Here is a 13,985-nt window from a genome sequence, read left to right as displayed (position 1 = left end):
ATCATAGACCACATGGGCCACCACCAATCCTTCTCTGGATTAATTTACTAATTCTATCAACTGGATCAGTGCCGACTAGTCTATCAAATGGACCCAAATCCTCTCTAGTGTGCCAATGAGCCTCTAACAGCTAGTTGCATCAACGTATGTCAGATGCGCATAAGGGAGGATTTGGTTCCCTATCAAATTCAGTACTGAAACTTCTTTTTGTTGGGATCATGGAAGGATGGGTGGGGTGGGGTGGGGTGGGGTCATTAGCAAAACCGAGTTTAAAATTCTGGTGTTGCTTGTCATCGTTTAAAACGCATTTTACTGTATGCTAAGGAGCAATATGGGAGTAATACGGGAAAACACGGAAACGGCAAAAAAAAATACGTTTTAAAGTTTAAACAGCCTTATTATAGGCGTATCCGTTTTTTAAGGGTAAGAAATGAATTTATTCTAAAAAAAAAAGAAAAAGGGAAAAACCCCATTTCTCCCAATCCGATCCGATCTGATCCGGATTCGGATCCAGCGGCAGATCAGAAGACTGGGAGAAGCTTGCTGCAACTCTACTTAATTATACAGGCCGAAATCCACAAGGTCACATTCACAATCGATCAAGAACTCAAGCTAGGTTGCCAGAGACGACGTCCGTAGACAGTTCCTGTTCGTCTTCCACCATTTTAAGGCTTTGCTGCTTCTGGTTATCTTCTGTGTAGGTAATTTCTGAGATGGCAAGTCTTCTTCCACCATATATTTGTTGCATTGCTGTAGTTTTTCTCTCAGAAACATGAAATATAAACCCCAGAGCAGAAACCGGAGGGTTGTAATGTCTGCCATGTAATGATAAAAAGACCGACAAATGGATAATGGCGAAACAAATTGTTCCGCCATTTCTGCAAATCAAATAACGTAGACGATAACAGAGAATGAGAGAGAACAGAGGGGAAGGGACATTAGATGCAGGTATACAGGTAGTAATCTCTCATTTTATACGAGTATACTGAAAACCTTCTTTTCTTCTAATTGCAACCTTCATTTCAATGCCGAACCAAAACCCTTCACGGATTCTTATGGTTACTGTCATGAAATAAATAAATTCACAGAACTTTTTCCCTTGATTTAATGTGACCCATTGAGTCAGTTACGTTCGTCATGTTTTTTTTTTCCTGCTCCAACAGCTTCATTTATTTGAATATCACGTGTTTATCTTCTCTTGGGCTTTCTGCCGAACAGCTTTCAGTGACTCCTTATACATTTTGTTATCAATAAGTTACAACATTTATAGTCTTCTCTCAATCTCATCAACGGGGATGGAATTTTCAAGCTACATTTGTAACCCATGCTTGACTTGTGAAAGAACAATATTGTCAAACTTCCTGAGATCAATGGCAAAAGCTAGGATGGCTTTATTGATTACATAGTATAAGACCTTAAGTTGGAAATTTTTTTCTCTAATCTGCATTCCTAGTGATAAACTGTGCAATAAAAGGACAATTTTGTGGCAACTGCTGAAGTTTGGATATGTTTTGGTTCCAGCTTGCTTGGTGTTGAATTCATAATTTGAGAGTATTGAATGATATATTTGATTTTAATTTAAATTTTGCATGATTCAGCTTCCTTTTTGGTTTATCTCTATGACTTTTTCCTGCTTGGATTAAACAGTAAGTAGAGTTCTTAATGTTGGAATGCTTATTATAGGATTCTCCTTTCATGTAATCTTCTGAAGTTAAAGTGGAAAAAAGTTTGATAATTTGCTTACTTCATGAAAAGTTTGTAGAGGAACCTTGTCATCAGCATGTTTACAGCAAGGTTTTTGGGAAGGACACTCCTTGCTGCAGCCAAGTCAGAAGCTTCTGCTGCAGGTGGTGCAGTCAAGTTGGAAGCTTCTGCTGCAGCTTCTTCTTCTGCTAGGACATCATATAATCCGTTGGAGGAGTTCTTTGAGGCAGATAGAAATCAAGATGATGAAAAACCTGTTGTCTATGGTACAATTTCTTCTATTCGCTACATGTTAATTCTATATTTAAATCATAAATTGATTTGGTTCCATTCCTTTCGGTATATTTAATGCTAGTAAAGCTTAAACTTAAATTGATTTGGGTTTCCATTCCAATCACAAATGTGAAACAGAGAGTTTATTCGTTTGTCGAATAGTAAAAATTTTTTTCTTTGTGTTATAGTGCTGCATATTGGTTTAACTTAAACCTTTGTTTGACTTTGGAGTTGAGTGGTGGAAGACATGATGGGTTTTTAATTTCTTGTGCCTTTTTGTCCCCTTCAAATTATGTAACGTGCTGATTAGGGGCATGCCTCTGATTTGAGGTGTGAAAATGCTGTCAATATTTCTGGCTGAACATCCAGGGATATTCTTACAATGGGAAATTTCCTTCCATGCATTACATGATTCATTATGTGCAATGTACATCTGAATCTGGAGTCAACAACTCATACTTTCATAAATCATAGAAATAGACTTCCAAGCCTCTTTTTTATAAGCCTATCTTGTTCAGGTCGCAGTTGGAAGGCTTCTGAATTGCGTCTTAAGTCTTGGGATGATCTTAACAAGCTATGGTATGTGCTGTTGAAGGAGAAAAACATGCTTATGACTCAACGTCAAATGCTCCATGGACAGAACCTACGATTTCCGAATCCAGAACGTCTCCCCAAGGTACGTATTGCTTTCTTTTGGCAGTCACCACATGCAATAGTAATTGTTTCTGAAGTGTTCTAGCGTAGGGAAGATAGAGTTATTAGAACACCAACCCACATGGACAGAATTACAATGATCCCAATTGAACACAATCTGTCTAACCTTTTCTTAGAAGTTGAAATCCCTCTCTCTCTCTCTCTCTCGGAGAGGGAAAGCTGAAATTTTATTGCAAAGAGAGAAGGGGAAGAAGGTACATACACACACTATGCTTGTGGATACCTAACTCCCTCCCCCCACCCAAGTTAGATGCTTGACTTGTGTAATTTGGCTCTGCCAGCTAGTCAGTTGCCTAGGTTCGAGTATGGACAAATCCATTATTAACTTTAAAGAGGAGAGGATATTCTGGAAAGTGATGTAGAGATTGGAAAATTGAATGAAAGATTATGAGTCAAGGGTTATGGAGAGACATCAGAGGAGGGCCTTAAAATGAAATTATGAGGACTTAGCCTCTTCTTCAACCTCTTGATAACCATATAGAACAGTGGTGGATCAAACCAGCACTTCATGGAAGACCCCTAAGCCCATGAAACTTTAGAATAAGTTTCACTAACCCCTACCCTCTGAGTTCCAACTGATAATAAACCCAAACAGCAACCATTAATCATAAATTCGTGATGGAGATAGCAGTAGTTGCAGTTCACAGTTGGGTTTTTGAGAAGCTTCTTTCAACAGGGATGGTTTCAGCAGCCAAGGCACTACAGCTAGAGTCACCTCAGGTAGGGAAATTCACGCTCAAATCCAGAGGGAGAACAAGGAAGGAATGAAGGAGGTCGATGCTCCTTAGGACTGAACCCAGTTAATGCTAGAACAGGGTACTGAAGCAGGAAAACAGGTAGAAGGAAGGAAGGGAGGAAACCGGAAAAGAGAGAAAGGAAAGAACCAGATAGAGAAGGAATTGAACCACACACACACACACACACACAGAGATCCAATATTTCTTGTTCAATCCCATCGTGGGTTACAATCTAAAAACGAGAAAGGAGAGAAGGAAGGAGATCGATGCTCCTTCGGACTGAACCCAGTTAATGCTAGAACAGGGTACTATAGCTGAAAACAGGAAGAAGGAAGGAAGGAAGGAAGGAAGGGGAAAGTAGAAAAGGGAGAAACTCACTAGATAGGGAAGAAATCGAAGATTTCTTATTCAATCCCATCATGGGTTACAGTCTTATATAAAAGAGAAAGGAAAGAACCCCTAAACAAACTCTGAAACAGAGGTAGAGTTTGAAACTAACTCCCTACTCATTCCTATTGGTTGCTAAACAAGAAATAAGAATAAGTAATAGATGGAAAAGAAGTCCCTATATAATCCTGCATGCAACTCCATCAAGTACTGCTCTTTATACAGCACTTCCTTTTCAGACCAGTTTTGGCAAATGTTTGGCATTCTCATTACCATTTCGAAGAATATAATGTCATGAAAATCTCTACCTCTAGTCTCTAGAGAGATCAACAAGGTGATCTATCACACATGGACCTTTAGCCAGCTTGCAAGGGAGAGATTAGGAAGAATATTTGGTGGGACCCAATAGCCTTTCGTGGGGAACACTTTGGTGTACAATAGGTGGACTTGCGTAGAGGAGGAGAGCTACCATTGAGATCTTTAGTTTTTCTTTCTGTTTTAAGAGATATTAGGTAGATTTTATTTTTCAGTTACTAATTAGATTTAGCGTTAATAAGATTTCAGTTAATAATTAGATTAAGTCATTTCTTTCTTTATTTGAATAGCTTATTGTACAAGGTAATCCACACCATGCGTGGGACACTTCCTTTCCTTTTTGTGTTATTGCCATTAAACACTAATATTTGTAAGAGAGCCTTAGAGCTCCAGGAATGATTTAGATGAATGAAAAAGCTCGGTTGTTTAGCCATGGTTGCTGTGAGAAGTAGTGTGAGGTGAGAGTGAGAGGCTAGAACCATCTATCCCTACCCTTTAATTTCTTGTTTCTATTTTGTATCCTGTGAAATATTCAGCCTCTGAGTGACCATCGAACCCTATTGTTGCTGCTGGACTGGTTGCTAGAACATTGAAGACTACTCTACTTCCGACCACCAAGTGCTGGCAGGAAAGCAAGAAGAGAAGCCTTACAAGGTTTCAGCATTAGAACATCTTGCCATAGACCTTCATTGGTGGTTTAAGGCTAATCCCAAGGCTGGAGTGGTTGATGTCTGTGAGTTACTATTTTATGGCGTTACTTTCTAATTCTGAGCTGGTATGATTCCTCTACATTCAACCAACAATGTGGCCTGAAATTTTGAGGAGTTCCTCAACCAAATAAGACCAACCTACGATTGGAATCTCCATCTGAGGTGTGGACGTTACTGAATCTGTGACTTATTTTCTGGTTATTGGTACCTTTGATATATCAGTCGACAGACCAGTTTTGGTCTGGTCTTTGTGTCTCTGTAATTAGTCAAACTTGTTGAGTACTTGAGTGTTTTATAGGTTCCATTCATTCACTTGCTGTTAAGGTTTACTGTCATTCTCTGTTGCTGGTATTCTTGCTGGAACCACTTGTTTAGGCTACTGTTAGTCAGCACCTATGATCCTACTGTAGGTTAGATTGTTAGAACATCATTAACCTGCCCTACATTACTTCTGTAGCTGTCCCAAAGCAGCTGGTGCACGAATTCTTGAATTGAGTACAATTAAGTTGGTAACAAACTTGTGTGAGTGGTGTACAATTTGACTATTTGACAGAGACTGGTTCCAAATGATGGAGGACTCTCTACCACTAGCTAATGTAGAGGTAGGGTTCAGTTAGTGATGCAGAATTGATGTTGTTGAACCGGATTGACCCTTCGGGCAACCTCAACCGAGATGAACCGGGTCCGATTGGATTTTTGGATTCATTAGGATCTTTAGGATTTTATTTTGTTCGGGATTATTTGCAATCTTTAATTTGGGTAGTTAATAGTCAATTAGGGAGTTACCAATTTAAGTTTTATTTTGTTTCTAATTTCATTAGTTAGAATTTAGGAAGCAGATTAGGAGTTGGTAATTTAATTTTAGATTTTATTAGGCAAGTTTAATTTCAGTTTATTATATAAAGGCATGTAACCCAAGTAATTGGACAGATTTTGGATGATGAATTAATTAATTGGTTGAAACCTTGTGGTTTGCTTGGTCGTGAGACCTTCTCCCCTCTCCCCCCTCCCCCTTTGTGTGATTCTTCTCTTCTTCCGTACAACTCTAAGTTCATTCAGGGTTTTCTTCATTTTCTTCCCTAAGGCCCTCCATCAAGTGGTATCAGAGCCGAAGGATACATCTCCTTCGTTCTCTTTTCCTTCCCTATCTTCTTCCCCTTCTCAGTTCTGGTTTCTACAGACATTGGGAACAACAATTAAAAAAAAAAAAAAAAACCCCAAAAGAGAAGAAGATCAGATGAGAGTAGACGAAGAAGGCATGCAGCTCACAGCAACCATGGGTTCGACCTCTTCTTCTTCTCTACTATTTGTCCTACCCTTGAGGCTCCATGAAGGTTTTTTTCCCACAGTACTCTGTTTTCCTATCATACTTGCAACCCTAGTTGTTGGCGTTGATTTCTTCTGAATCTCCTCGAAATAGTTGAAGATTTTAAGGGTTCACTCCCCTCATAAAAACGACCCACCTTGCACAGTTTTGAGCCCATATTTGACCTCTAGTGGAAGTTCCAACAAGAACTTCACATCTGATTTCACTATACTGCCAGATCTGAGTTGCAGGACAGAGGTTCTCTTTTAGTTGCTATTTTCAGGTCTCCTATCTATCGGAATCGAGAGAATATTGAGTTACAACCTTTGCCTGCAGTTTCAGAACAATCCAAGACCTAAATAGTGAGAATCTTCGCTTGAAATTGTGACGACTACTTCTGGTTCTGGTGAGTTTGACGGTTGAAGCCTATTCTTCAATCGTGAGTTGTGTTTTAATCCTTTTTTTCCGCATTTTCCCATAATACCCTTTTGAAGTTCCATATACCACTTTGTCCTTATTTAGTTCATTTTTCCAAGTCTACCCCTTTGGATGGTATATCTTTGACTGACAATTGGACTTCAGTTATTTACAATTCTGCCATCCTTGAAAAGAAAAAAAAAAAAAAGTGAACCTCCATATTTACAATTCTGCCCACACTTGATTATTGGAGTTGGTGTCTTATCTTTGTGAGGCCCATAGCAATTCTGAACACAAGATTGGTCATGGATTCCTTTGTGTTCAGATTCAAAGTTCGTTTGCCCAATGGAAAGTCTGCTAAATTGTTAATTGATGAGCAACTAAATGAAAAATTTTTCTCCAGATCTGTGCTAGACATGTTATAAGAGACCAGTCAGATTTTTTTTGAGTTGGAGGATAATGTATTTGTTGAATTCTTTGTTCCTCGGTTCCTCCTTATTATAATGGTGCTTTTTGTGAAGTGTTTGATTCTCCTCAGCGCATCATTAAATTGGGTCGCGGTTGGTTGGAACAACGAGACGGTATTCTTGATCGTGACAACAATATGTGCACCCTCCAGGCTTACCACATGGGTCAAAAATTTGATCTTCATGGATTGGTAAAGTCAGAGAAAGTGATACCCCTAGTACAACTACAAGTTGAACCAGAGGCATCAACACAAGTGGAAGATCGTCCTATTGTGGAACAGGTGATGACAACAGAAAGAGAGAAAATTGTGGATCAAGTAGTGGAGGACATCAATACAGTGCCACTTGTTCACCATCATGAATTTGTTCTTCCTCATGATTTTTTTGACTTGAATATACCTCCAAAGCTTCACATCATGGATTTTGTTCGTGATGCAAACAACGAGCAATTCACCTCCGTTCATGAGTTTTCATTGTTGTCATTCTTTAAAAGTCGTGGACGAGTTTTTCTCAACATCGGGGGAGTTGATGCAGAATTGATGTTGTTGAACCGGATTGACCCTTCGGGCAACCTCAACCGAGATGAATCGGGTCCGATTGGATTTTTGGATTCGTTAGGATCTTTAGGATTTTATTTTGTTCGGGATTATTTGCAATCTTTAATTTGGGTAGTTAATAGTCAATTAAGGAGTTATTAATTTAAGTTTTATTTTGTTTCTAATTTCATTAGTTAGAATTTAGGAAGCAAATTAGGAGTTGCTAATTTAATTTTAGATTTTATTAGGCAAGTTTAATTTCAGTTTATTATATAAAGGCATGTAACCCAAGTAATTGGACAGATTTTGGATGATGAATTAATTAATTAGTTGAAACCTTGTGGTTTGCTTGGTCGTGAGACCTTCTGCCCCCTCCCCCTTTGTGTGATTCTTCTCTTCTTCCCTACAACTCTGAGTTCATTCAGGGTTTTCTTCCCTTTCTTCCCTAAGGCCCTCCTTCAAGCTTCCCTAAGGCCCTCCATCAGTTAGCCAACTTAGAACCTTACAGTAGGATCTTCCTATATGATCAACAGTACAAACAGTTCACCTGTTCCAGCATTATAAAATAACAAAAACACCTTTTAGCAACCAACAGCAGGATGCTCTGACCCTTTAAACCCTTAACAAATCCTAACAGTACCCAAGTATGATTTTTATTCACAGAAGACAATACAGTACTGGTTAAGGTCCATCAACAGCATAACATTAGGCTAATACCCAGAAAATAAAGTGCTAACAGAATTAGCAACTCAGCACCTCAGATAGAGCTTATGTTCCAATCAAAGGTAGGTCTTATAAGGTTGAATAACTCTTTGAAATATCAGCCAAAACTGAAGGCTGGATGCTAGATATCAATGGATATCAGAATTAGAAAGTGAAGTCCAGAAATGGTAACTCACTGTCGTGAACTAACCACCAGCGAAGGATGTCTTAAGAAGGGTTGTCTGCAGTCAAAATAGGGGCAGGATCCGTTGTTACAGTGGATTGAAATCTGTTAAGAAAAACTCTAAAAATCTCTTATGTTTTGTAGGCATAGGGAAGGAGTGAAGCCTTCAATGATCCTGCTTCAATAGCACTTGATGGTGTAGTCTTCTAGGATGCGTATGACAACGTTTTAAAAAAATCTGGTGTTTGTGTGTTTTTTGGAATACATTTGGAGCAGAATATGTATGTGACATCTGGTTTTTTTTTTTTTTTTTGGGAATGAATTGGGTAGAAAAAGCACATTTCTTGGTCATTTGAGAAGCAAATTGAAAGTGGTTTTTGAAAAACGGAAATAAAAAAGACCCAGCTTATACGAGTCTCGACTCTCCACTGCTGCTACCACCACCGCCGCCACTACCATTGCCTCCATCGCCCCTGCCACTGCCCCCACCACCGCCACCGCCACCACCCCCACTGCCACAACTGCTACCACCACCACCACCACCATCACCGCCACCAACACCACATCACAGAAGATATATTTCTGTTAATATGCATTTCATGTGTTTTTGTTCTTTTTTAGTCCTAGAAATATATATAGGGAGAGGGATAGGTATGCTAGCGCATTACCTAGGAATAAGGTATGCTAGTAGGATTTTAACCGTTAGATGAAACATAAAAAATCTCATTCGTTCATGTGGCAAGGTCTTACAAAACCTGCCCAATACCGCCGCTCCACGGTCTTTTTCCGCCCAATTGTTCCTTTGACCTCACTTGTTGCCGCTCCGGTCTACTCCCCCAACCATGACCCCTTCTCCAGTCAGTGTGCCCGAAGCATCACCACCGCTGGCAAGTTCAAATGTTCTTGCAACACCGTCGGAGGCTCCAAAAGTTTTGGTCATAGGTAGTCTGCCAAGCTCCAGGCCAGTTATGTGGGACCCATCTTTCTCTTCCTCCTCTTCCATCTTCTCCTTTTCCTGTTCTTCTTCTTCCTCAGAAGGCAGCGAACCTTCCCTGCAAACCGACAGAACCTGACTCTTCTTCTCCTCTTCCCCTCCGGTATTGTGGATGCGCACAGTAGGTGGCAGCAAGGCTGTCGAGGCAGTGGAGGTCACGGCCAAGGCGCAGTGGGTGTGAGGGGATGCGCAATAGCGGAGTTCAAGAACTGGGGTGTATAGTAGAGGATCATGGCGGAAAGAATTTTACAGCAATGGTAAAGAATCTCTTACAATATTATCATCTACAGCGAAAACCCTCATCCTATCAGGAAAAACCTCTTTGTCTTTGCTCTCTGCACATTCCAGAACCTCTTGTTCATCCTTCTCTGGATGATGATCCATTCCCGAAAAGGAAGAGAAAATAATCTCAAACCTCACAAAAATCTCTCAAGATCTCAGTATCAGAGGTTACTCTCTCAAAAATTATACCTCAGAGTAAGATTTCACAGTATTGTCTCAGGAACATAAAAAGAAAATAAATAGAAGGAGAACTTATTACAATCACTGCTGTAATAGTGTTGTGGGGATTCTCATAGCAATGGATTCGATAATAGATTAAATACACAAACTCTTCTATTCTTCCGTGCCTTGAACTTTCAAAATCCCCTTCTTTCCAAGTAATAAAGAAAAAAAAAAATCGAATTTCCATAAATAAGATTGTAATATAGTGAAAATTTGATCTTTAAACAAAGATGAGAGTTTCTCTTCCTTTTTCTTTTTCACCATGAATTTAGATTTTCTAGAAAGGAAACTACATAGTACAAAATCAAGTAGATGGGTATTCACAGAAGGCAAGTCCTGCATCCTCTCTAAAATTTTTTGAGATGGGTAACCTCTCAACAGTTTGGGTTTGCTCAGAAAACCATTATCTCATAACCCAGTTGCTCTATCGTTTTCTTTCTCAATGAACTCCCACTGAATTGCTCTCATCGACATGAAAAAAGCTCTAGAACCTCTGTTCCAGTAGATTTTAATTCCAAAAATTCAGTATCAATTAACCCAATTTTCAGATTTGAAGAGTTGCGTGAGAATCAAGGATTCCACTTGAAAGATTTCAGTTCCTCCCACTTGAGAATCAAGCCATGACCAGAGCTTGGGATGCTTGGTAAGAGATTCTTTACCATTGCTGTAAAATTCTTGTCAGTGAGCTCATTGGAAGAATCGATTAGCCTATTAACACCAGATTGAGAGAGAGAGGCTGGTGCTATTGGGGGTGGAGGGTTTCGGGAACTGCCAGTGGCAGTGTTCTTGCGAGGCTTGAATCGTTAAGGTGGAGATAAGAATTAGGGGAGAGATAAGGTGTAGCAACGGTGGATTGAAGCTTTGGACCTTTTCTCTCAATCAAACAGTTTTATTTAAGATGATCAACGGTTAGAATCCCGCTAGCATACCTTATTCCTAAGTAATGCGCTAGCATACCTGTCCTTTTCCCATATATATATATATATTTTTAGTTTTACCATACAACATTGGTTAGTACAAATGTATTCCAAATTAACAGAAACACAAAAATATAGTTTTTACTCAGAAATACTAATTTGGAATAGAAATATTGCCATACACAGCCCTAGTAATTTTCCAACACACACAGAAGTGGAGAGCAAAGCCTTGGTTACACTCAGCAACAAATTATTGTGGAATTAAATATAATAGGAACAAACAAAGAAATAGATGGAAGAACAAGATGGGGATAGATGGTTGGGCCTCTGACTTGAACCTAGACCTCTCATCTTCACACTGTCTCATGCAGCAACAAGGTTAACAGCCAAACTTTTCTTTTCGTCAAATCATGTGAGGGGAGTCCAAAACTCCTTACATCTTTATGATAATGATTGATTGCGCATGGCATTCTAAGCCTATTACAAAGAAAATATGGACTTTATTTATAAAATAGAAGCTAAACATAAGACAAAAACTATCAGAAAAAGTAGAATTTGCTAAACATGGAAATAGAAAGTGACTAGATCTCTAAGTAGAACGAAGATCAGATAAGATCTTCTCTAAGGAGACCACCCCCACGCAACTTGGCTTCTTAGCAGCATCTCTCTTTCCACGCTATCTGGCATGGGCCCATAATATTTTCAAAATCTTCTGGAATTCTTCTCCATGCATGTCGACATTCATTCCAGAAAATATCTCCTTGCAAGTAGCTAATGGGACCCACAAATCTGATCAAATATCCCTTAAAGAACTGCTGGAGGATGATAGAAATAGGGCTTTGTTGGGATATGGCAGTTGTGGTGTTGTTGTGGATCTGGTGCATAGTGCACTGGTTGCAGCCTCTGCTTGTAGAGCAGGCTCCAGGAGTGTGGGAGGTCTATGGATCGACTCCTGTCACATGTATTCCCCCCCACCCCTCCCTCCCTTTTCCTATCATCCCCCCTTCCCCTCTAGTTTGCGTGAGTAAAGCCCCCTTGGGCAGATCCTTAGAATGTAATTAAAAAAAAGAAAAAAAAAGGCAGTTGTGGTGTTGTCATTGATGTCAACACAGTGAGAATCAACTGCACGCATTCACACTCACACTCAGTGACAGATGGCAGTACAGTCAGCAACATCAGAATTGAGCAGATGGCAGTGTCAGAGAATCTACAAGGTGCAGTAGTAGGCAGATGGGGTAGTGATGTGGGTAGAGCTGGCAGAGGCAGTACAGTGATATGACAGTGATGGAAATGTTCACTGTGACTGGCAAGGCATCTGGGTGAGTTGACAATGTCTGGGGAGGTCAGGCAGTGACTGGGGAGCACTTGGCATTGCTGAATCTGCCAGACAGTGATTGGGTAATGCAGAAAGGAAGTGGCAGTGAGATCTAGACATTCTGGGAATTTTGTCCGACTCATCTTAGTATCTCTGCCATAAAAATCCTAACTTCTACTTCACTCTCTTGTCGGGGTCCTACAGTCTTTCAGGCTTTGGAGCTGCAGAAATTGTAAGGGGCATGTCATTTTCAGGCCCAAGGAGGAAGGAGACCGGAATGAAGAATCATTGACCTCGTTCCCACTTTTTCCATTTAGTAGCAGTTGACATATAGCTGTTGCTGTTACACCCACTTTAGTATGAAGAACAATCAGGGGCTTGAGAATCTTCTTTACATCCAGAAGCCCTGGAAACTAGATTTCATCGTGTGTGTGTGTGTGTGTATTGGGGGGGGGGGGAGGGGGGTGAGGAGGAGGTGGTGTTCTGGGATTTCATTGGCATGTTCATAGTTGGCTGAGTTGGTAACCGAGTTATCTCTTTGGCCGTCATTATTGAATGCTTCATTTTCTTAAATGTTTTTTTCTTAAACTTCATAATGATGATCAGATCATTCTATTCTTTGTTCTGTTTCCTATAATTTTTCTCTACCTATTTCACGCACAATAAACTACTAGCAGAAGCATTATTATTCTTTAATTTTTTATTTAATTACTTTGTAGCCGACCCCATTAAGTTGGGATAAGGCGTTGTTGTTGTTGTATTTAATTACTTTGAGTTCTTATTGAAAAATACAGGTGAGGAAGTCCATGTGTAGAATCAAGCATGTACTCACAGAAAGAGCGATTGAAGATCCTGATCCTAGGAGGTCTGCTGAGATGAAGAGGATGATAAATGCTTTATGATGTCTTCTGAATTTCGTGTTCCCCGCTCTTACTTCTACTTGTGCAACAATTATACTCTTAGTTCTAGGGGTGATCCTGGGAGTCTTTCTGTGTGTTTGCTACTTCATGAAGGAACTTAAGCCTTTTGACTGTCTTTTTTTTTGGGTGAAAAGCCATTGACTGTGTCCATTGAAGCCAAGGATTGACACAATAGTGGAACCACCCTAATATTGGTAGAACTGCAATAATGCATATTTTTTTCTTCAACACTACCTACTTATGTGGCATATGCTGTGAGAATTTGTTACGGAAGTAACCCATTAGCCACCCATCTGTCATATGGAACTGTCTAAAACAGGGTAAACTACGAGATTACACAATGTTGGGTTTGGGTTTACAAAATTACTCACTTTTGTTTCATTTAATAATATTAAAAAATATTGGGTTTGGCAGCTTCTCAATAGTCTTGGGGTAAGGCTGTGTAGTTCTCGTCTCCTCGGACCTTGCACATCCAGGAGCCTCGTGAACCGAGTTTGTTTGCCCCCTTTCTTTTTTCCTTACAAAATATATAATACAGTGTTCCTCCCCCATTCTTGACAGTTTTACCCTTAACTTCTATCTACTACTTCTCCATCGATCACTATGTCCATCTGCCCCACCCTTCCCTGCGACCTCGCCCAGCCCTGCAATCTCACTCCCTCCCTTGCCACACCTGTTCTTCGTCACATATGGGGAAAAATCATTCGTTTTCTTAACAACCGTCAAAAAAGATCCCCCCTTGGAACTGAATTAGGATCCTCTCTAATGCGTTGGATGCCCAACACTGCATCCCACGGCTGGGAGGATCCGAGTGTACATTACAATGTGTTGTGTGTCTGAATCCTCCTAGCTGCTGAATGTCGCATTGGGCGCCTAATGCAAG

At 40.0% G+C, this 13,985-nt stretch overlaps 1 protein-coding gene across 3 annotated transcripts; it reads left to right on the top strand.

Annotated features, from left to right (window-relative positions):
- The first annotated feature begins 485 nt into the window (after nucleotides 1–485).
- LOC122092619 (39S ribosomal protein L47, mitochondrial-like) lies at nucleotides 486–13,330 on the top strand. 3 transcript variants are annotated; one of them, XM_042662842.1, is made up of 4 exons: nucleotides 486–697; nucleotides 1,756–1,970; nucleotides 2,496–2,653; nucleotides 12,977–13,330. In XM_042662842.1, exons 2-4 carry the CDS (start codon nucleotides 1,781–1,783, stop codon nucleotides 13,082–13,084), a joined length of 456 nt encoding a protein of 151 aa, XP_042518776.1. In that variant the 5' UTR covers nucleotides 486–697; nucleotides 1,756–1,780; the 3' UTR covers nucleotides 13,085–13,330. The 3 variants fall into 3 exon arrangements, with proteins under 3 accessions (XP_042518776.1, XP_042518775.1, XP_042518774.1); XM_042662841.1 differs by having other exon boundaries at nucleotides 486–701; nucleotides 1,763–1,970; XM_042662840.1 differs by having other exon boundaries at nucleotides 488–701.
- Nucleotides 13,331–13,985: the final 655 nt, after the last annotated feature.

Source organism: Macadamia integrifolia, chromosome 11 (genome assembly GCF_013358625.1).
Source record: "Macadamia integrifolia cultivar HAES 741 chromosome 11, SCU_Mint_v3, whole genome shotgun sequence".
Classification (NCBI taxonomy): domain Eukaryota; kingdom Viridiplantae; phylum Streptophyta; class Magnoliopsida; order Proteales; family Proteaceae; genus Macadamia; species Macadamia integrifolia.
This window is presented reverse-complemented; position numbering and strand designations above follow the sequence as displayed.